General features: G+C 53.3%; 1 protein-coding gene across 14 annotated transcripts in view; it reads left to right on the top strand.

Moving 5' to 3' along the window:
- The window catches only part of SULF2 (sulfatase 2), a 135,644-nt gene that overhangs the window by 93,059 nt on the left and 20,621 nt on the right, over nt 1–21,964 (top strand). For all 14 annotated transcript variants that reach the window (XM_063702221.1, XM_063702222.1, XM_063702220.1 and 11 more), the window contains exons 5-11: nt 1,919–2,088; nt 7,632–7,782; nt 9,046–9,221; nt 13,415–13,543; nt 15,095–15,151; nt 15,610–15,739; nt 19,836–20,031. In XM_063702221.1, the coding sequence (XP_063558291.1) occupies nt 1,919–2,088; nt 7,632–7,782; nt 9,046–9,221; nt 13,415–13,543; nt 15,095–15,151; nt 15,610–15,739; nt 19,836–20,031 (1,009 nt within the window). The remainder of the gene's footprint in view (nt 1–1,918; nt 2,089–7,631; nt 7,783–9,045; nt 9,222–13,414; nt 13,544–15,094; nt 15,152–15,609; nt 15,740–19,835; nt 20,032–21,964) is intronic.

Genomic DNA, 21,964 nt, shown 5'->3' with positions numbered 1-21,964 from the left:
GCCTCTTCACCTTTTTTTCTTGAAAATAATCAGTTTTTGAAAGTAATTGTTTTGGGCAGAGCTGCTTTCTAGCAGAGGGTATATTTCAAGAAGTCATTACCTTGAAGAAAGATTAGCAGCTAAATATTTACTAAATTCAGGAAGAGTTGTATGGGTGCCGTGGCTCATGCCTGTAATCCCAGCACTTTGGGAGGCCAAGGTGGGAGGATCACTTGAGCCTGGGAGATGGAGGCTGCAGTGAGCCATGATTTCCCCACTGCACTCCAGTCTAGGCAATGGAGCGAGACCCTTGCTCCATTTTTTGCTCCATGACCAAAAAAAAAAATTAAGAGTATAGGCAAACCTCAACTTCTTAGCTGAGCTTTTAAAGCCTCCAGTTCTGGCCATTTACTTTTCCTCCAACTCTTCTCTCCTCTTGCCCAATATGTAAGTCAGTTCCTTATTTTCCTGGAGACATTACTGCATCCCCATCCCTTTTGTGTGTGTGTGCTGCTCCTTATATCATTTCTGCATTTTACCCTCTGACATCTTATCCTCTTTCCGAGGAGCCAGTTGCCATCTGCCCTCTTTTCTATTTTTAGAGCACATGGCAAGCACATTCCTGCCTCAGACCCCGTTATCTCTGCCTGGAACTCTTCCCTGGATCAGTGATTCTCAATCCTGAATACCCATTAGAATCCCCTGGGGAGTTTTTTAAAAGTCTGATACCTGGGCCAAACTGCAGGCCAATCCAACCAGAATCTCTGGGGGTGGGCCCAGGTATCAGTAAGCTCTCCAGGGGATTCTGGCAAAATCCAGTCATATATATCTTCCTGTGCCCAGCTCCTTCTCATCATTCAGGTCTCAACTCAAATGTCACCTCCTCAGAGAGGACCTCCCTGACTGCCCCAGCTAAAATATGCCCCTCACCTCAGCTCCCAGTTACTCTTTGTTACATCTCTCTGTTTTATGATATTTCCTTCATCTGTCATAACTTTTAACTACCTTGGTTCTTTATTTATACATGTGTCTGCTCCTGCCCCAGTGTAGGCACCCCAGGAACTTAGGGATATACCCACCCTGCATGACAGTGTCCCCAGAGCCTTGAAAAAACTTCAGACTTAGGAGCCAAGACTGTGTAGTGCTGGGTCCAACATTTACTAGCTGTGTGCCATTGGGCAATTTACTTAGCTTCTCTGTGCCTTAATTTCCTGTTCTGGAAAATAAGGATTATCATCGTACATACTTTCTATAGTTATGTCAGAATTAAGCGAGCAAATACAGGTAAACACAGAACAGTCCTTGGCACATCGTAAGCACTCAATAGTGTTAGCTATTATTCTTTTAATATCTTTTTTTTTTTGAGTCAGAGTCTTGCTTTGTCACCCAGGCTGGAGTGCAATCATGCAGTCGTGGCTCACTGCAGCCTCCACCTCCTGTGTTCAAGCGATTCTCCTGCCTCAGCCTTCTGAGTAGCTGGGCTACAGGTGTTTACCACCACGCCCGGCTAATTTTTGTATTTTTAGTAGAGATGGTGTTTCACCATGTTGGCCAGGCTGGTCTCAAACTGACTTCAGGTGATCCGCTCACCTCAGCCTCCCAAAGTGCTGGGATCACAGGTGTGAGCCATCCCACCCAGCCTATTCTTTTAATATCTATCTAAAGTGATATATTGCAATTCCTGCCCTGTTCTCCCTATCCACTTCTCTGCTTTATCTCCAATTAGCTTAGCACCATTTGCATCATTTGTCTGGCATTTCATTTATTTTTCTTGCTTATTTCTTGTCTGTCTGCTCCCTAGACTGTCAGCTCCAGAAGGGCAGAAATTGTTTTGTTCACTGTTGTGTCTCCAGTGCCTAGCAGGGTGCCTGGCACGTAGTGGACACCAGTATGAATACCTGGCTCCTCACCTGTTCTCCCGTCTCTCCCCACCCCCCAGGATTACCTCACAGACCTCATCACCAACGACAGCGTGAGCTTCTTCCGCACGTCCAAGAAGATGTACCCGCACAGGCCAGTCCTCATGGTCATCAGCCATGCAGCCCCCCACGGCCCTGAGGATTCAGCCCCACAATATTCACGCCTCTTCCCAAATGCATCTCAGCACATGTAAGCCTCAGCACTCTGCCTGCCAGAGGCACTGCTTAGCATGGAGGGGGAGGGTCAGGCTTTAGCAACAGTACTGTCACCACCATGACTTCACTGTACCTCCTCTCTAATCCTCCTGGTTTAAAGACCCCAAGAACGTACTGCTTGTCCATGGTGAAACTGGGATGCAACTCCAGACAGCCTGGGCAACAGAACAAGGCAGGAGAATTTTTAACTTGGGATACACGGCTTCCCACCAAGAGGTGTGTGGATGGAACTGCGTAGAATAGGTTTCCTTTTAATGCCATGTGTATTTTATTTAAGACATCTAAAAATATTCTTTTGAGGAGGGGGTCTATAGTTTTACCAGACTAATTATTTGCCACCATTTATTGAGCTGTGGGCTATGTAGCAGGTGCTGTGCGAAGCCCTTGGCATTATGTCCAGTCCCTGAATACTCACAATGACCCTTGGTGTACCAGTTATCTATTGCCATGTAACAAATCATCCCAGAATCTAGCAACTTAAAACAACAAACACAAATTATCTCATGGTGTCTGTGAGTCAGGAATCTGGGAGTGGCTGTTCTGAGCTTCTGGCCCAGGGTCTCCTGAGGTTGCAATCAAGGTGTCAGCTGGGGCTGCAGTCACCTGAGGCTTGACTGGGGCTCAGTCCCATGGCTGGGTCTTGCCACAGGAGCCTCTGTCCATAGGGTGTTTGAGTGTCCTCACAACATGATAGCTGGCCTCGCCCAGAGCAAATGATCAGAGAGAGAGTAAGGCCAAGAAGGAAGCCACAGTGTCTTTTACAACCTAATCTCGGAAGTGGCACCATCACTCTGCCACATTCTATTGGTCACACAGACCGGTCCTTCTACAATGTGGAGGGTCTACGCAGGGGTGTGAAGGCCAGGAAGTAGAGATTATCAAGGGCCATCTTGGAGGCTGCCTGTCACACTTGGTATTCCCATTTTACAGATGAAGAAACTGAGGCACAGCAAGGTAAGGTAACTTACCTGAGGTCACCCAGCTCTAAGTGGCAGAGCCAGGATTCAAGTCCAGCCCCCTACTTCTGCTTCCCATGCCTCTGCCCACCCCTGTAGTACTCTATCCAGCTGGTTGGGAAACTTCCTGGAAAGTTCTCCTGCTTCTCTCTGCCTCAGACCACCCCCTGCTTAGCAGTGACTCAGCAGCCCTTACTGTGACATTCTGGGGCTGCAAGGATGGGGTGGTTTGGAATCTGCCTGAATATTCAGGGTGTTTAGCTTCATTACAGTCTGAATACATTGCCCTCCTCAAGCCCCTCCTGTAATTACTTTTTGACAGACCTCGAAGCAGCTCAGAGAGGGTACCGAAGGCACTGTTCACCTTCCCATCCCTGATCTCTGGGGAGGAGGCTTTGACAGAAGATGATGAGCTGGGTCCCAGGGGCTGCAGCTTTGCTGCTGTGCACATCTGTCTGGCTCCCCCTCCAAACCCAAGCCCACTCCTCTCCACCCAAGAAGGCCAGCCTCCCCCAGAAGCCGGCACCCTGCCCTACCCCCACTTAGAACTCATCCCTGCAGGGGGCGGAGGCCACTCAGCCCTGTCTAAGGGAGAAGCCGTGGGTGAGGGAAGGGACGCTTTGCTTCGGCAGCATCTCTAAAAGAGATGCCGGCTTCACCCCAAGCAGCAGCAAGCGGTGCCGGAATTGCGTGATGAAATTGTTTGGCATTGCCTGCTGGTTTATTTTCCCTTTGAAATGAAAATTACAGAAATTGAAAATGAGCACTGTCTGCTCTTATGTGGAGAAGCCCCCTTTGCCTTCTTAGGGGCATGTTTGGAAGGCTCTCTCATCTCTGGAGTATAATCATTTCCAAAAGAAACCAAAAAAGAGAAAGTCCTGCAGCTAGGATGTTGAATGATGACAGTCAAGAAGGGGTGGAGAGGGGACAGAGCTGGGGTGCACGGTTAGAGCACTGGACCTTTCTGTTAGGGGTCTCCTATCCCATCTCTCCCCTAGAAAGCCGGCACGTGCCCTTTCCTGGGGCAGGCCTTGTGTACTCTGGCAAAAGTTGGTAGATGGTGGTACCATCTACCCCGCAGACCCCAGGGCCCTGCACCCTCCCCATGCACCCCCACACACACAGTCACATACATACAGACACACAGAAAGACATGCAAATACACACAGGCACACAGAGACATACCACACAAGCAGACACACACAGTGAAACACACGCAAGCCTGGGCAACTTAGTGAGACTCTGTCTCTACAGAAAATTTAAAATCAGCCAGGGGTGGTGGTGCACGCCTGTAGTCCCAGTTACTGGAAAGGCTGAAGCAGAAGGATCACTTGGGCCCAAGAGGTCAAGGCTGCAGTGAGCTATGATTGCGCCACTACACTCCAGCCTGAGTGACAGAGTGAGACCGTCTCGAAAAAAAAAAAAACACACACATGCAGACACACAAAAATACACAGTTACAGACACACACAAAGACATACACACACGCAAACAAAGACATACGCAGAGATACAAAGATACACACAGGCGTGCCCACAGACACAGCCCACCAGCCCTCAGAGCTTCCCTTCAAAGGGCGCTGATTGTGGCTTCAAGGGCTTTGGGGCGAGGGATGTTGGGGCTGCTGCTGATGGCCCCAGACACACAGTGGAGGGGCTGTGAGGACACCACCATCTTCCCGCCATTTCCCCAGCAGAAGGGAAGGGGGATGGTCTTCTTCACGCCCTTTTGTGAACGCACCAGATATTCCTCAGATGCTGGAGGAGGTGAAGTTTTCAGATGTTTGTTGAACAGGCAGCTGGGCCCATGGGAAGATGCCAACATCCTCCCTGGGGGAGCCTGGCTTGACACAGGCAACCAGCAAGCTGGCGTCGACCCCAAGCACCACCCGGCTCTGCTGCCTTCTGGCCTCAGTGTCCTTCTCCAAAAGCGCTCTCTCCGAGCCGGGGCTGCAGAAATCATCATCCTCTGAACAAAGTCACCCCTCACTGTTCTCGAGGGCCGACGTCAGCCTAACTTCTCATGGATTCAGGGATGATTGCTGAAAATTGCATCCTGGAATCCGGGCCCTTGGGCCTGCGGGACCAATTTTCCCACACGCTCGCTGCTCTGAGAGCATCTCTGTCCGACTGCTGCCCCCAGCAGTCCCCTTTCAGTTCCTCAGTGGGAGAGATCTGAGAGGGGAGCTGAGCTTGTTCCTGGGAATGTTCTACATGGCGGGTCAGGCCCTGAGACGGCAGAGCCAGCCCACAGGAGAGCCTGGCCGTTCTGTAATGAAAGGAAGCATGGGCCCTGATGGATTCAGTGGCGCGAGGCTGCAGATCAGCCAGGGGCTGAGAAAGCCGAGTCCAGGGGAGCCTTGGAGACAGTGACTCACTTCCCGCCTTACATAGCAATGGTGTCCACAGCTGCCAAGCTACCCCAGCGGCAGTGTCACAATTTCTGCCCCGGACGATTGTGATATCTGAGACGCTGCTGAAGTCCCGACGTACCAGGCCAGAGGGAGACATGTCTGTGCCCCTCTGACCAGGCTTGTTTTTCCTCCTCTTCTTCGCGGGAGCTCCTTGCCCCCAGAACACCCACTGTGAAAAGCAGTGGAAACTCACCCTTTACTTCAGCCTTGACTGGGAAGAGAAGCCAGATTTGCAGGGAACCTGGCCTTCAAGAACCATCAGGCCCAGGGCGAGGAAGCCCACGTTTTGGGAGGCCTTAAACAGTGCCTCCTGTCAATGGTGCACCCCACCCAGGAGACTCCCCCATGCTGCGGTTTTCAGTAGCTTGGAGCCAGGGGCCCGGCATAAACTGAGGTGACAAGGAGGTGCTCTTGGTTTGCTCACAATGTTTCCTCTGGTTTTGGTTTAATCTCCCATTGACTAACCAGGAAATAGAGAGGATCAGAGAAGTTTGGGGACCTGCCCGCTGTCTCACGGAGTGAGTGACAGACCCAGTGTACCTGACTTCTGCCGTGGAGTCACCCGTGATTACTAATGACAAAGGGACACACCAATGATAACCTCTCCCAAGCAGTCATCACGCACTGGCCATGGTTAGAAGGGTTCCCCTTACAGCCTCTCCCTCAGTGCTCACAACCTTCCTGGGAACTGGCACTGTCTGTATTCTCCTTGGGTAGGAAATGAGGGAACTGATGCCTTGGGAGGGGACTAACTGGCCAAAGACAGAACTGGGGCTCGAACCCCAGCAGCTGGTATAGCCAACCACTGCCATGATATCATCATAGATACCTCCTTGGGGTCCCTCCATCCCTCACATCACAGGTGCTCAGACAGAACTTTGCCCAACACACTCCTGCTGCACGATTAAGCAGCATGCCAGGTGCAGTGGCTCATGCTTGTAGTGCCAAAACTTTGGGAGGCCAAGGTGGGTGGATCACCTGAGGTCAGGAGTTCAAGACCAGCCTGGCCAACATGGCAAAACCCCATCTCTACTAAAACTACAAGAATTAGCCAGGTGTGGTGACACAAGCCTGTAGTCCCAGCTACTAAAGAGGCTGAGGCAGGAGAATCACTTGAACCCAGGAGGCAAAGGCTGCAGTGAGCTGAGATCCCACCACTGCACTCCAGCCTGGACCACAGCAAGACTTCATCTCAGAACAAAGAGGCCAGGCGCAGTGGCTTATGCCTGTAATCCCAACACTTTGGGAGGCCAAGGTGGGCAGATGACGAGGTCAGGAGATCGAGACCATCCTGGCTAACACGGTGAAACCCCATTTCTACTAAAAATACAAAATAATTAGCCAGGTGTGGTGGCACGCGCCTGTAGTCCCAGCTACTTGGGAGGCTGAGGCGGGAGAATCGCTCAAACTGGGAGGTGGAGGTTGCAGTGAGCTGAGATCGCGCCACTGCACTACAGCCTGAGCGACAGAGCGAGGCTGTCTCAAAAAATAAAAAAGAATGTGGCATGTCCCAAATGTGCACATTCAGGTGCCTTCCTCACAGTTCTGGCCTTACACATAAAACTATTACTTATTTCATTTTTAAATCAATTTCTATTGTTTCAAACTAAAATCTATTGCAAAAGGATATTCCGTGGTCCTACCTTAACCACAATAACTGCCACCTGCCATTCACCAAAGGTAACTGCCATCTACCAATAATAGGTACAAGGCACACAAAGCAATGCTGTGGAATTTGAGTTGGGTACTGGTTCCCGATGAAGGCTCTGAACTTGACTTTCTTCCCTTTTTTTCAAAAGGAAGATGAGCAAAGTCTAGAGAGGTGTTAAAGAAACACTAGCACCAAACAGACTTTGCCCTGAGAGAGCCGACAAGGGACTGGCTGTCTCACTTTTTCACTCAAGGTCACTGAATGCTGTGCCTCTTAGGAGCTTCCCAAGTGCACACTTCACACGTGGAGAAACGCTGAAACAGGGTTTGGATAAGCCCCTGACATGCCAATGTCCCCTTTCCCACCAGGGGAGCACACCTGGCCCTGGGCTACAGACACAGCACAGGGTGGCTGCTCATCCAGGCGGGTCTGGTAGGGGCCAGGCAGGGTCCAGGCTGTCCCTGGCTTTGACCGATGTGTATGTCCTTGCCCACCAGCACGCCGAGCTACAACTACGCGCCCAACCCGGACAAACACTGGATCATGCGCTACACGGGGCCCATGAAGCCCATCCACATGGAATTCACCAACATGCTCCAGCGGAAGCGCTTGCAGACCCTCATGTCGGTGGACGACTCCATGGAGACGGTAGGCGCCCGCTGCATGCCTCTTGGTGGGCGTGGCTCCAAACCCCCAGCCAGGCCAGGGCCGAGACCTCCTGGCCCTTCAGGGTTTTCCTGGAGGAATAGAAATCAAAGGCAGAATGAAGAGGCCCCATGTGCTAGACTTGGGGAACAGCTTGGAGCAATCCAGACAAAAGCCTCTTCCTTCATGAAACATTTTCTAGATCTGTGCTGCCCAATACGGTAACCATATATACTAGTTATATTTTTTCCTGCTATTTACATTTTTGAACACATTTATTGGGATGTAATTCACATACCATACAATTCCCCCAATTAAAGTGTGCAATTCTGTGGTTTTAATATGCCCAGAGTTGTATAACCATCACCACATCCATGTTAGGACATTTTTCTTACCCCAAAGAGAAACCTCACAGCCCTTAGTCATCGCCCACTAAATCTCCCTCACCCCCAGCCCCAGACAACTGGTGATCTCTTTCTGTCTCTATAGATTTGGTGTTCTGCACATTTCCTATAAATGGAATCGTACACGCTGTGGCCTTCTGTGCCCAGCACCTTTCTTTCACTTAGCGCCGTGTGTTCAAGCTTCACCCCTGGTGTCGCATGAATCAGTCCCCCTCATTCCCTGTTATTGCTGAATAATATCCCATTGTATGGGTATTGTCACATTATATTTAGCCATGGCTATTTAAACTGAATGCAGTAACATTATAAAGTCAGTTCTTCTGTCACACAAGCCTCATTTCACGTGCTCAGTAGGTTCGTGTGGCTGGAGCCGATATGTGTCCATATCGGACAGTGCAGACATTAACACGGCCACCAATGCAGAAAGTTCTGCCACACAGCGCCCTTCCAGATCGCAAGATCCTGCCATAGGCTGCCTCACAAGTTTCACTCATTCATTCATTCACCCGACAGCATTATTGAGTGCCAGTGTACGTGGGATACAGCAGGCAGGGAACAAAATGACAAAAGTGTCTGCCCTAATGGAGGCAGCATGCCAAGGCAGGGACACAGATGATCCACAGATAAGTAAAAGAGATGGAGGCCGAGAAAGGCCACGAAGAACCGTGGAGGGGAGGGCGGGCCAGGGGTGACAAGAGGCAGGAAGGTGCAGTGACAAAGGGGACAGCCCCTGGGAAAGTTGAGCAAAGACCTGAAGCAGGGGAGGGACGGGGCCTGAGATCTCAAGCACCTGTCACCCCGGGTTGGAGACGGGCCAGGCACCCAGTCCCCACTGTCCCTTGCCTCCTCGCCTGTGTTGCAGATTTACAACATGTTGGTTGAGACGGGCGAGCTGGACAACACGTACATCGTGTACACCGCCGACCACGGCTACCACATCGGCCAGTTTGGCCTGGTGAAAGGGAAATCCATGCCATATGAGTTTGACATCAGGGTCCCGTTCTACGTGAGGGGCCCCAATGTGGAAGCCGGCTCTCTGTAAGTGTGTCATCCCCCAGGGACCCAGGGAGTCCCCTGGGCCCAGCTCAGGGCTTCAACCGTGCAGCCCAAACCCAAGCCCACCCTGGGCGGCACACAGTTTTCGCAGATGTACCCTAGGGCCAACGGAAAGCAATTATGTCATGCATGTTATATCCCTCTGCTGGGGAAGGAGAGGCCAGGAGCTGTTAGCACCTGTGGAAACAGGTGGGGTGGGGCTGTATGCCAGGAAATCCAGGGAGCTGGGCTGTATACGTGTGTGTGCGCACATGCGTGTCACCAGCGGGTGGGAATGGTGCTTGGATTTCTGTTCTGGGCTGGGCAGTCATTGGGCCTGGAGGTTGTCAGGCAGGAACCCCGGACCACAGCACAGGCAGCTGGTTGTCAGCTGGGATCAGCTGAGCCAACTCCGGGCAGCAGCACAAAGGGAAATGCTCTTCCCTCCCATCCTTCCTGGAGGACCACGTGGGCCTCAGCCCTCAGCCAGCCATTCTCCTTGGGTTAACCTTTGAGATGACAGGTTCTGGCAGCGAACATGCTGCGTCTGGGGCAGGGGAGTGGACAGGCCGCTGTTCACGGCAGCAGCTTCCTTGGATCGGCTGGGATATTATGGAGACTGGCTTAAATGGGGTTTTTGAAAAGCAGATGTGTTGCTATTAAGACTGTCATTTGGTCTGCCTTCTGCTCATGCCCAGATGTGGGAATACACACCCAGCACTCACACAGGGCTGGCTGCAGAATTCCTCCTGAAAAGGCGTTGACAGTGCAGTGTGGAATTCCAGACTGACATGTTCCCACTGCCTTCGACATTTTGCGAGAATTCCAGGAGGCAGGCTGCATGAGTTCAAGGCCAGAGAAAGTGATGACTGACTGTTGACCTTATCAGATCACGCCCGTCTTTGGCTCTTAGCGTCCCCATTGGACTAAGAGCTGTAATAACGACAGTCCACACGTATGGAGTGTCTACTCTTCAGGGCCTGGTCTAAGAACTACATAATAATTCATTGCAAGCCGGGCCCTGTGGCTCATGCCTGTAATCCCAGCACTTTGGGAGGCCCAGGTGGGCAGATCATTTGAGGTCAGGAGTTCAAGACCAACCTGGCCAACATGGTGAAACCCTGCCTCTACTAAAAATACAAAGATTAGCTGGACATGGTGGTGTACACCTGTAATCCCAGCACTCAGGAGTCTGAGGCAGGAGAATCGCTTGAACCTGGGAGGTGGAGGTTGCAGTGAGCCGAGATCATGCCACTGCACTCGTCTGGGCGACACAGTGAGACTCCATCTCAAAAAAAATTAATAATTCGTTTCAGCATCACAACTGCCCTGTGACGTGGATGCTCATAGTAGCCCCATTTTACACCCAAGGCCACTGAGGCACAGAGAGGTTAAGTTGCCTGAGTTTACAGCAAGTAAGGGAAGGGGCTGGGGCTTGAAGCCAGGCAGTCTCTATTCCCATCTGCCACACTGCTCAGAAACTTCAAACCATCTCTGTGAACAGAAAGAATCTGACCCATTGAGGGCTCTACAAACACTGACATTGGGGGTTTGGTCAGCCTCGGAATCTGTGATCTGACTCATAGGGCCGAAAACCACATCCCACATAGTCAAGAAAAAGAGAGTGCTCATGTCAGGTTTGGGACCAAAGACACACAGTATCTGTCAGCCAGGACTCCTTTGGTTGCAAGCAGAAATGACCTTTGAACCAGATAAGGCATATAAGATAAAAGGAACACAGTAACTATAGTTACTGAAAAGACCATGCACAGCTCCAGCCTCAGGCATGGCTGGATCCAGCAGTCTTACAATGCCATTGGAAAGCTCTCATTTCTTATCTCTCAGTCCCACTTCCGCTGAATTGGCTTCATTCTCAGGCGGGTTTTTCTCCTTGTGGCGGGGTCAGCAGCTCCAGATTTTCAGCCATCCTGTTTAGGAAGCCAAACTGCTTTGAACAGAAGACCTGAGGCTGACTCCCACTGGCCTGACTTAGGTCACGTGTCCTTCCCTGAACCATTCACTGTAGCCAGAGGTGACAGAAACCCTTGAGTAACCAGACTGAGTGCATTGGGCAGGGGACTCTGAATGGGGCCAGGTAGTTCCTACAGAATTAGAAGCTGTGACACAGAGCAAGGCATTGGTGCTGGCCTGGAAAAGCAACCACTGTCCTCCTTCCCCTGAGCCTGGGGGAGCGGGACCACTGGACAAGCTCAGCCCCATTAGCTGCCGGTTGCTGGGCTCTGCAGAGCGCCCGTCGCTCAGCAGTCTTCCCAGCTCCCTCGCCTCTGGATTCAGTTGTAGCGCCTCACGCTGGCCTTCGAGCTCCCCATGACACAGCCCCATCTTCAGCAGCTGCACACATGCTTGGCAGCCTGCCCGATGTTCACAGGGCACTGGATTGGGGAGAGATGAGGGGTTAAAGATGACGGAAACCCTAGGACCCAGGCCCTGCCCTGGTCCCCAGGGAACTAGTGGGGAAGGCACTCAGATGCTCTGACGGGACTGTCCACCATTCAACCGGTCCTGGGTCCTGTGCTGGGCACACCCCTTAAGTCCCTTACCCTACATTGGGAATGCCATCAGCCAGAAACAAGAGCCAGGAGAGGTGGCTCATGCCTGTAATTCCAGCACTTTGGGAGGCTGAGGCGGATGTATCACCTGAGGTCAGGAGTTCAAGAGTAGCCTGGCCAATATGGTGAAACCCCACCTCTACTAAAAGTACAAAAATTATGGGTGTGGTGGCGCATGCCTGTAATCCCAGCTACTCGGAAGGCTGAGGCATGAGAATCGCTTGAACCCAGGAGGTGGAGGTTGCAGTGAGCCAAGATCGTGCCACCACACTCCATCCTGGGTGACAGAGCAAGACACGTCTCAAAAAAAGAAACAGGAGCCAGGAAAGGTGGCAGATGTTTGGGAATTCACTTAGCCAATATTTACTGAGTAGCTCCTCTGTGTTCTAAGGGTATAAGTCCTGGAGATACAGAAGTGACCACCTGAGCCAGCCTTCCTGCAGCTTAGAGTCTAACTGGGCAATAGACAATAAGCCAGAGAAATAAGTAAATTATATAGCATATGAGATGGTGATAAGTCTTCAGGAGAAAGATAAAGCAGGGAGGGTGGGGAGGGGGCGCAGTTCCGAATAGGGTCCTCAGGAGGGGCCTTGTGTTGGGTATCTGTGCTGCAGAACAAACTGCCACAAACTCAGCAGCTTAAGACAACACACATGTACAAACTCACAGTGTCTGAGGGTCAGAAGCCTGGGCCCAGCCCTGCAGGGTCGTCTGCTTAGGCTGAAATCAAGGTGCCGGCCAGGGCTGTGGTCTCATCCAGAGGCTTGACTGGGGAGCATCTGCGTCCCTGCTCACGGGGCAGGTCAAGTGCAAGCAGAGGACTTGAACCCATGCAGTCTGCCTCCCAAACTGCTCACAGTCTAGCTGCTGATTTAGAGTGGCTTGCTTCTTCAAAGCCAGCAAGGGGAGAAAGAAACCAGAGCCAGACTGCTAGCAGGATAGTAGTTGACTATCTCATAACACAACCACGGGAGTGACAGCCCATCACCTTCACAACCCACTGGTTGGCAGCAGGTGCAGGTTGGTCCACACCCAAGGTGAGGGGGTCACATTAAGGTGTGATCACCAGGGACAGGGATTCTGGGGACCACTGAGGCCTGTCACGGGCCTCCTTGGTCATAGAGCAAAGAACTAAAGGGGTGAGGGACGGTGGCCCCTGATCTCCAGGGAAAGGACATTCCAGGCAGAGAGGATGGTAAAGAAGAAGGCCCTGAGGCTGCACTGTGCCTGGGCTGTCAAGGAACAGCGAGGAGCCAGTGTCTGCCCCAGAGGTTCAGGGGAAGGGTTCGGGAAGGGCCAGGATTTGGGCTGGCTGTAAAGGGGGGGTCGCCTTCGCTCAGGAAGTGGGGATAGGAAGGGCAGGAGGGGGACAGAGTGAGGCTGTCAGCTCACAGCATGGCGTGAGCTGAGACACAGAAACTAAGGGGGGGCGAGCACAGAGTGGGGGTTCGGCTGAATCTGGGCCGCAGAGGGGAGCTGCTGAGGTTGAGGTGCCAGACTGCAGCTTCCATACCTGCAGATGTCAGCCTCCCACAAACTGCTGCCCACCTACCACTCCCCGCCCCCGCGCGAGGCTGAGGCACCACCACCTGAGCGGCTGAGTCCCCGATCTCCTGCCTCCCCCAGGAATCCCCACATCGTCCTCAACATTGACCTGGCCCCCACCATCCTGGACATTGCAGGCCTGGACATACCTGCGGATATGGACGGGAAATCCATCCTCAAGCTGCTGGACACGGAGCGGCCGGTGAATCGGTGAGGAAGGAGCAGGGCAGGTGTTGAGGGGGCCGGGACATTGACCTGCGGGAACTCAGAGCAAAACCCTGTGGGCCTAGAACGTGGGGTCTCCAAGGGTCGGGAGCTGGGGTTCTCAGGTCCCCCCATGCCAACCACTTACCTGCTGTGGGAGAGAAGCATGGTCCCCTCTCCGAGATTCTGTCTTCCCATCTGGAATGTGGCCAAGGTGACCAGTTGGGGACCTTCTCTGAGCTAAAATTACCCAAAGCTTGAAATGATAGCAGCAGTGATGGTAGGAGTTGGCGCTAACTGCACGGCGCTTGTGTGTGAGGCCCTATTCTAAGTACTGTGCAGGGAAATCTAGGAATTTGATCCTCACAGTAACCCAGCAAGGTGGCCATTATCATCATCCCCATTTTACCAGTTTGGAATCTGAATCCCAAAGCGATTGAGTGACTTGTCAGAGGTATCCCAGCAAGTCTGGATGTAGCTCTGGGAATTCAGATGCTGACTCACCACGCCCCGTAACTTTAATGCTGGAGGGTGTGATAGGAACATATTCCTAGGTGTCCAGAGAGGCGGAATAGGAACCGTGAGGGTGAGCAAGTCAGACAAGTGGGAGGTGGGCTGAGTCAGGGCGGGGAGGCTGGTGTGGCCGCAGCGACATCTGGTGGCCAGCGCTCTTAACAGCCACCAGGTTCCTGGCCTCCAGGTGCTACTTCAACTCCTGGCTTGCACCTCTGGCAGCGGAGCCCTTCCCCTGTGGCCTCCCAGAGGCTCCAGCCAGGCGAGCACTGTGTGCCCACATCTGGCTGCCCTGTGGGGGGACCGTGTCCATTGAGACTCCTCCCCTGACTGTGAGGCCAGGCAAGCTGTAATGGTATAAAATGGACATGTTTGGGGACACTGGCCTGGGAGCCAGGACACCTGGGGGTCAGGGGACAGGGTGGAAGCTTCCCCTCTCAGCTTCAGAGTCCCCATCTAGGAAATGGAAATGACCAGGTGGCACTGGATGAAACATACAAATTACATACATGCAACTGCAAAGCACCAAAGAAGAAAATACTCCCAAAACCCAATGCAGTTAACCTGACGTCAAGGCAACCACTGCGCCTGATGCTGAGCTCAAGACAGAGCTCAAGACGCCGAACCACTGCGCCTGACGCTGAACCACTGTGCCTGATGCTGAACTCGAGACAGAGCTCATCTAGCGCCGGGGGAGTTGCTGGGCTTCCTGGGAGGGGCTTGAGATGTGCACGTACACACACACACACACACACACGCACGCACACACACACACACACTTACTTGGGTGGGACTTACAGTGATTTTGACCTGGGTCATTTCTACCCTGCGTGTCTCCAGACCCAAGTCTCTGGGGAAGGGGTGGCTCAACTCAGAGGAGGGTGGGCAATGCTCCACTGCCCAGCTGGGCACGCTCACCACAATTGCTGTCCAGGCTGACCGTAAACCAAGGCTGACTCCTGGTGCCGTCCCTGCTCCTGGGGGATCAGGGGGTCGTGGGAAGCCCTCATGTTGCTGAGAAGCAGGAGCCGTGCTTTTTTCCAGGTTTCACTTGAAAAAGAAGATGAGGGTCTGGCGGGACTCCTTCCTGGTGGAGAGAGGGTGAGTGCCGGGTCCTGGGAGGGACACCCCTGCCCACCTCCCTCCCTCTGCCCAGGAAGCTTCTGTAGCCCCACCGCATCATGCTATTCAGGAGCTGCCCATGGCTCTGAAGTTGTGTCCAAAGGCCCCTAAACACAAAGCCCATTCACTGCTCCTGTAGACGACACAGAATTGGGGTCTGAGGTCACGTGTACCCTTTTGGCATGCTTTGTCCAGCCTCTACAATGTCTTCAATTTATTTGATTTATTGCCAACTCATGCAATTTGGGAAGTTTCTTATAAAATTCCAATATCTTAAGTTTCCTAAATATCAGAAGACCCGGGCAGGTGGCCCTGCGCCCTCCACTGTGAGGAAAAGCCGGAGCCGAGGGGGCACCCCTCTAGGTGGGCACACATGCCTCCGGGGCTCCTCCAGAGCTGAGAGGCTGGCCCCGCGGCTCCTGCTCTCTGCCCCATAGCAAGCTGCTACACAAGAGAGACAATGACAAGGTGGACGCCCAGGAGGAGAACTTTCTGCCCAAGTACCAGCGTGTGAAGGACCTGTGTCAGCGCGCTGAGTACCAGACGGCGTGTGAGCAGCTGGGACAGGTAAGAAGGCTCCCTTCCCTCCCAACGGCTCCCCCTCCTGACTGCAGCCAGCCCTGACCTGCGAGGCTCTGAGAGCCGCTGAGCCAGCAGGGCCAGGGCCTCCCAACGGGTAGCCCTTTGCTGCCGTGTGATGCCCAAGATGCTGTTTGGTGGTGCAGGATGGCGCTCACAATAAGTGATTCATTTCTCAGCAGCCTTTGGACCCTGACCGTGTCAGAGGCCGAGTGTCCCGTGGGTGTGCGTATGCCCTTAGCGCCTCTCTAGCCCTTGCTGATCTCTCTTGCACAAAGGCCCCAGCAGGAGTTAAATTACTTTATTTTCACCGTATTCACTTTGACAGTATCCTCTTTGTGACTGGTTTTCCTTTTATAGGAGTAATAAGACATGGCTTTTTAAAATAAATATAGGTAAGGTTTTAAAAAGTGAATTGATTGCAAGAGAAATATTAAGGAAATTATGGCCAGGAACAGTCCGTGGCTCATGCCTGAGGTCCCAGCTACTCCAGAGCTGAGGCGGGAGGATGGCTTGAGCCCACGTGTTGGAGGCTGCAGTGAGCTATGATTGCGCCACTGCACTCCAGCTTGGGTGACAGAATAAGACCCTGTCTCTAAAAACATAAGAAAAAATTATCTGGGAAGTGTCAGAGATAGCCAGAAACTGACATGTTTGGGAAAGCCTGAAGGAGGCTTTTCTGAGGCTGGAAAGTCAGGGCAGGCTTGGAGAGGAGGGTCGGCGGCGGGGCAGGGTGGGGAGGGGAGTGGGATGGAAACTCTGCCTTGGCTGGCCCAAGGGGTGCCGGAGGTGTGTCCCTGCCCTGCCTGTCAAAGGCTGGGACTTTGAGCTGGGGCTGGAGCTGCATGCCTGTTTCACCTATGAGAAAAAGCAAAACCAGGGCCCTGGTATTGAAGGCCAAGGCCTGAGGTGGATGCGTTTCTGATGGACTGCATTTGAATGACTCCATCTTAATACTGCACACAGAATTAGTACAGGCCCATACAGGCCTGACTGTGCCTCCCCACCCAGTGTGTGTTTGTAAACGCACAGACCCCTGTTAGTCACAGAATTAACCCGTATCTGCCACCGGGCAGGAGCTGTGGATTTCATCCCTCCGTTGTACAGCATGAATGCGTACCTCCGCTTGCCAGGCACTGTCCTAGGCGCAGGGCCACAGCCTTAAATATGCTCAGCAGAAACTCCTGCCCTCCCGGAGCTGATGTTCTGGAGAGAGTTCAGCCTTGACTTTGTACCGAGATCCCAGAAGTGGTTCTGATTTTAGTTCTGGGCTAAAAGGAATGAAATGAGGAGGCCAGGAAGTCTTTGCCCCTCGACGAGGGAACGTTGTCAAGTCCCCCACTGGTTCTTTCTGATATCTCCCCTGACCCAGATCAGGGCTTGGGCAGCCAGAATGACCTCTTTGCTGGGGCCAAGAAAGAGGAGGTATCAGCATTTTCCAAACAATCAGAGCACACCACTGAAGCCAAAGGAAGAGAGTGCTGAGGGCGGAGTTTGGGGCACTTAGCCTAGGCCAGCTGGGAGGCAGCAACCCACGGCCCCCGACCCAGCCCCGGAGCTTTGGGGACCCCAGGCTCAGACGTCTGCCCCCCATCCCAGGCAACGGCCCTGCTCACAGGCCCACACTCCCCGAGTGCCGTTGCCATGTCCCTGCTTGTGCCGTGCCTTCTGGAATGCCCTACCCAGTGTAGAAGCTGTACCCTGTGGCCCAAGGACGTCTCTTAGGGGCCTCACACCCAGCCATAGCATTGTCTTGGGTACCTTTTCTGTGCTACCCCACATGGTAGATGTTTTTTTGTCCTTTGCTGAACGAACATGCCCAGGAACCGAGCTCATGTGCATCTGTCTGTCTCCCAGTGACACGGGGACATCCTAAGGGCAGGGCCCGGCTATAATTCATGTCATCATTGCTAAAGCCCAGACCAGGGCCCAGGCCGGGCAGGAGTAAATGTGCCCTGGGCACCTCGTAATGATGATCATCACGGGCAACACGTGAGTGTAAGCTCTACCTCCAGCCACCCTATCTGGCAGGTATGTTCTCTACACAGGGGGAGACTGAGGCCCAGGGCTTAGGTAAACTGCCCACAGCCTCACAGCTTCAAGTGGTGGAGCCAGGATTTGAACCCAGGTAGTTGGGCTGCGGGGCCTTCATTCTCAGCAGCTGTAGGGACCCTGAGTCAAGCCGACACTGGCCCAGCCCTGTGGGGCTCAATTGCCGCCCCCACCAGGACAGCCTCGGGACGGGCCATGTGGACACGGCTTCTACATGAGTAGTTGCAGGGGCAGCAAACCCTTTCCGGACAAGATCAGACAGTAAATAGTTTGGGCTTTGCAGGCCACACATTTGTTTATGTTCTTGCTTTTTACAACTCTAAAAATGTACAATGTAAAAACCGTCCTTGGTTTGCAGGCCATACAAAAACAGGCCGTGGGCTGGAGTTGACTAGCAAGAGGGCTGCTGTTTGCCGACCCCTCAAGTCGTGCCCCAGCTGAGTTTGTTGGGTTGGAGGGGGAAGCAGGCAGTGGGGAAGGAGAATTCCAGGCAGAGAGAGCTAAGTGGACGGAGGCTGCTCGCCAGCGCACACAGCTCAGGGCTTCACGCAGAACTCAGAGCCCTGGCTTTTCTTGAAAAATCAGACCTGGGCTTCTGGGCCTGTGCTCCCCTCTGGCGACAGTCAGATGGGTATAGCCGGTCACAGTGCCCACTTTAGCCTCCCCAGGTCCCCCAGTCGCTTCTGGGCTGGCCTCATTCAGGGCCATGCCTGCTGGCCCATCAGTCTCCTTCTGCACTAAGGAATCCAGGTTGCTGGAAGGGCCTGCATGCATTGAAGGGGATGGGAGGGTGGCAGGGCGCTGTGAATGCAATCAGATTCAGCCTCCAGGTGAGAACAGATGGGCGGGACAGGGGCAAGATGAGCAGGTGAAAGGCACCAGGGCCTTCAACGGCAGCGGGCAGGGGCAGGCGGTGCAGCAGAGGGTTGTGGGGGATGGTGGCACCAGATTCCACACTTTTCCTTACAGCTCTTGCACCTCCCAGTTGTGTGACCCAGGACACATCTCTCTACCTCTGTGTGCCTCATCTTGAATCGGCACAGTAATGACAGCACCTGCCTCGTAGGGTAGCGTGAGGTGTAGTAAGCAAGTTAATATATTAACACACAGTGCTTGGCACATGCTAAGTGCTGGAGAGACACAGGGAACAGATCTGACCCATGGCCTGGAAAGGTCACTTTGGCACAGAATAGGCCCTAAAGAGTCACTGGGTCAATGGGCTGGAGCAGGTGTGGACAGAAGGGAAGAGAATCCAGTTTACAGGTGGTTGCAGAATCCCGTGAGGGGATCCAGGAGGCTGGAACTGGGGAAGAGAAGAGGGATCAACACGAGAGATTTGGACAGTGATTCTATCTACATTCAGCGTCTGACCACAGGCCTGGAGTTGAGTGCACACGTGGAGCCTCTGCACACACTGCACTGATTGAGTCTGGGAAGGTGGTCAGGGGAGACCTCCTTGCGCCAGAGCAGACAGGAAGGAAGAGAAGCCTCCAGCAGCAGGAAGGGCTGGAGAAAAGGCATTCTAGGCAGAAGGAACCGTGAGCGCCAAGTCCCTGGGGCAGCAGCCCACAGGGGATACTGGAGAGAGGGCTGAGGGAGAGGAGGACCGATGGGTAGGCCAGGGCCAGATTGCAGAGGATGTTCAAAGACTAGTATCAGGAGCTTGGGTCTTGTCTTAAAGACAGTGGGAGCCATTGAAGGGTTTTAAGTAGGAGAGTAATATGATCCAACTTGCCCTTTAAAAAGATTCCTCTAGCTGCCATGTGGGTGGATTTTAGGAGCAGACAGAAACAGGTAACCGTGAGAGTGGTGGCTGTCGGAGGCATCTCGCTGGGGGATGATGGTAGCTCTGCCCAAGGTTCAAGCAGTGGCAGTGGAGAGAAGCGGCATTGGAGATAGCAGAGGTGGGGCTCGGTAACAGCTGGATGCAAGCAGGGAGAGGGATGTCTCCAGGGTGGATGGGGGTGGCAGGGGAGAGGCGGGTTTAGGGGAGCAGATGAGCAGCTGGCCGAGGCCCTGGCATGTCTTGCAGAAGTGGCAGTGTGTGGAGGACGCCACGGGGAAGCTGAAGCTGCATAAGTGCAAGGGCCCCATGCGGCTGGGCGGCGGCAGAGCCCTCTCCAACCTCGTGCCCAAGTACTACGGGCAGGGCAGTGAGGCCTGCACCTGTGACAGCGGGGACTACAAGCTCAGCCTGGCCGGACGCCGGAAAAAACTCTTCAAGAAGAGTAAGTGTCACAACCTGGCTGAGTGGGACAGGAGGAGAGAGACTGTGCCTGGGGGGCCCCATTCATTTACTCCGACAGTTTTCACAGAGACTGTCGCTTTGCCAGGTGGTGATCTAGGGGCTGGGGACACAGCCACACCTCCTCACGAGCCACCCATTCTAGTGGGGAGCAGTAGTAATAAACAGATAAGGCCAGGCGCAATGGCTCACGCCTGTCATCCCAGTACTTTGGGAGTCCGAGGCAGGCGGATCACCTGAGGTCAGAAGCTCCAGACCAGCCTGGCCAACATGGTAAAACCCCGTCTAAAAATACAACAATTAGCCAGATGTGGTGGCTCACGCTTGTAATCCCAGCTACTTGGGAGGCTGAGGCATGAGAATTGCTTGAACCCGGGAGGCAGAGGCTGCAGTGATCCAAGATTGTGCCACTGCACTCCAGCCTGGGCAACAGAGCGAGATCCATCTCAACAAAAAGGAAGAAAACACACATACAAGGTTCTGTATTGATTGGCTGGTGAAAATGCTAGGACCAGAGGTTCACAGGAACCCAGCTCTGTGCTTCCCCTAGGAGCCATGTTTCAGCGTTCAATTAGTCAGTGTTTGTGGTGACTTTATAGAACTACCCTGGGCTGGGCGCGGTGGCTCACACCTGTAATCCCAGCACTTTGAGAGGCCGAGGTGGACAGATCACTTGAGGTCAGGAGTTCAAGACCAGCCTGGCCAACATGGTGAAACCCCGTCTCTACTAAAAATACAAAAAATTAGTTGGGCATGTGGCGTGGCAGGAGAGTCACTTGAACCCGGGAGGCAGAGGTTGCAGATAGCTGAGATCACGCCATTGTGCTCCAGCCTGGGCAACAGAGTGAGACTCGGTCTCAAAAAAAATTAAAAAATAAAAAATAAACTACCCTGAAGAACAAAAATAGACTATAGTTGAGTGGGGAAAAGCCTCACTCAGCTGAAGAAGTGTCTACACCTTCACACCTCATTCTCGGCAGGGGCCGAGGAGAGGACAGTCAGAAGCCAGGGAGCAGGCGAAGTGGAGAGAGGGACTCTTCTAGACCCAGCCAGAAGGCTTAGCCACCACCCTGGGCTATCACTTCACCATTCTGAGGCTCAGCTCCCACCATCAAATAGGAAGAATGGTCCCTGCATGACTTTCAAACAGGAATGAGCCTGTGCCCTGAAAATGTGTGGAGGCATCAGGGTCCACCGGCTAGAAGTGTGCCCTCCAAGGCTGGGCAGCTTCCCACGTAGCCCATTTCTCTGGCCTAAGGACAGCCAAAGCCTAATGAGAGATTTTAGGTGTTGTTTTTAAAAAAAATTATGGTGAAATTCCCATAAAATTTATCATCTTAACCATTTTTAAGTATCCAGTAGTGTCAACTATATTCCCACTACTACGCAACCTATCTGCTAAATGAACTCTTTTCATCTTGCAAAACTACAACTGTCCCCATTCAACGCCATCTCCCCATTCTCCCACCCCGCTCTCACCCCGTTCTCCCACCGTTCTCCCACCCCGCTCTCACCCCGTTCTCCCACCCCGCTCTCACCCCGTTCTCCCACCCCGCTCTCACCCCGTTCTCCCACCGTTCTCCCACCCCGCTCCCACCCCCACCCCGTTCTCCCACCCCGCTCTCACCCCGTTCTCCCACCCCGCTCCCACCCCCACCCCGTTCTCCCACCCCGCTCTCCCACCCCGCTCTCCCACCCTGCTGTCACCCCATTCTCCCACCCGTTCTCAGCAACCACTCTTCTTCTCTATGAGCTTGACTGCTTTAGGGGCCTCATGTAAGTGGAATTGTACAGTATTTGTCCTTCTGTGGCTGGCTTATTTCTCTTCGCATAATGTTCTCTGGGTTCATCCACATGGTAGCCTGTGTTGGAATCTCCTTCCTGATCGGGCACAGTGGCTCGCGCCTGTAATCCCA

Source organism: Gorilla gorilla, chromosome 21, assembly GCF_029281585.2.
Source record: "Gorilla gorilla gorilla isolate KB3781 chromosome 21, NHGRI_mGorGor1-v2.1_pri, whole genome shotgun sequence".
Taxonomy (NCBI): domain Eukaryota; kingdom Metazoa; phylum Chordata; class Mammalia; order Primates; family Hominidae; genus Gorilla; species Gorilla gorilla.
The sequence above is the reverse complement of the archived record's forward strand: the minus strand, read 5'-3'. Positions and strand labels throughout refer to the sequence as shown.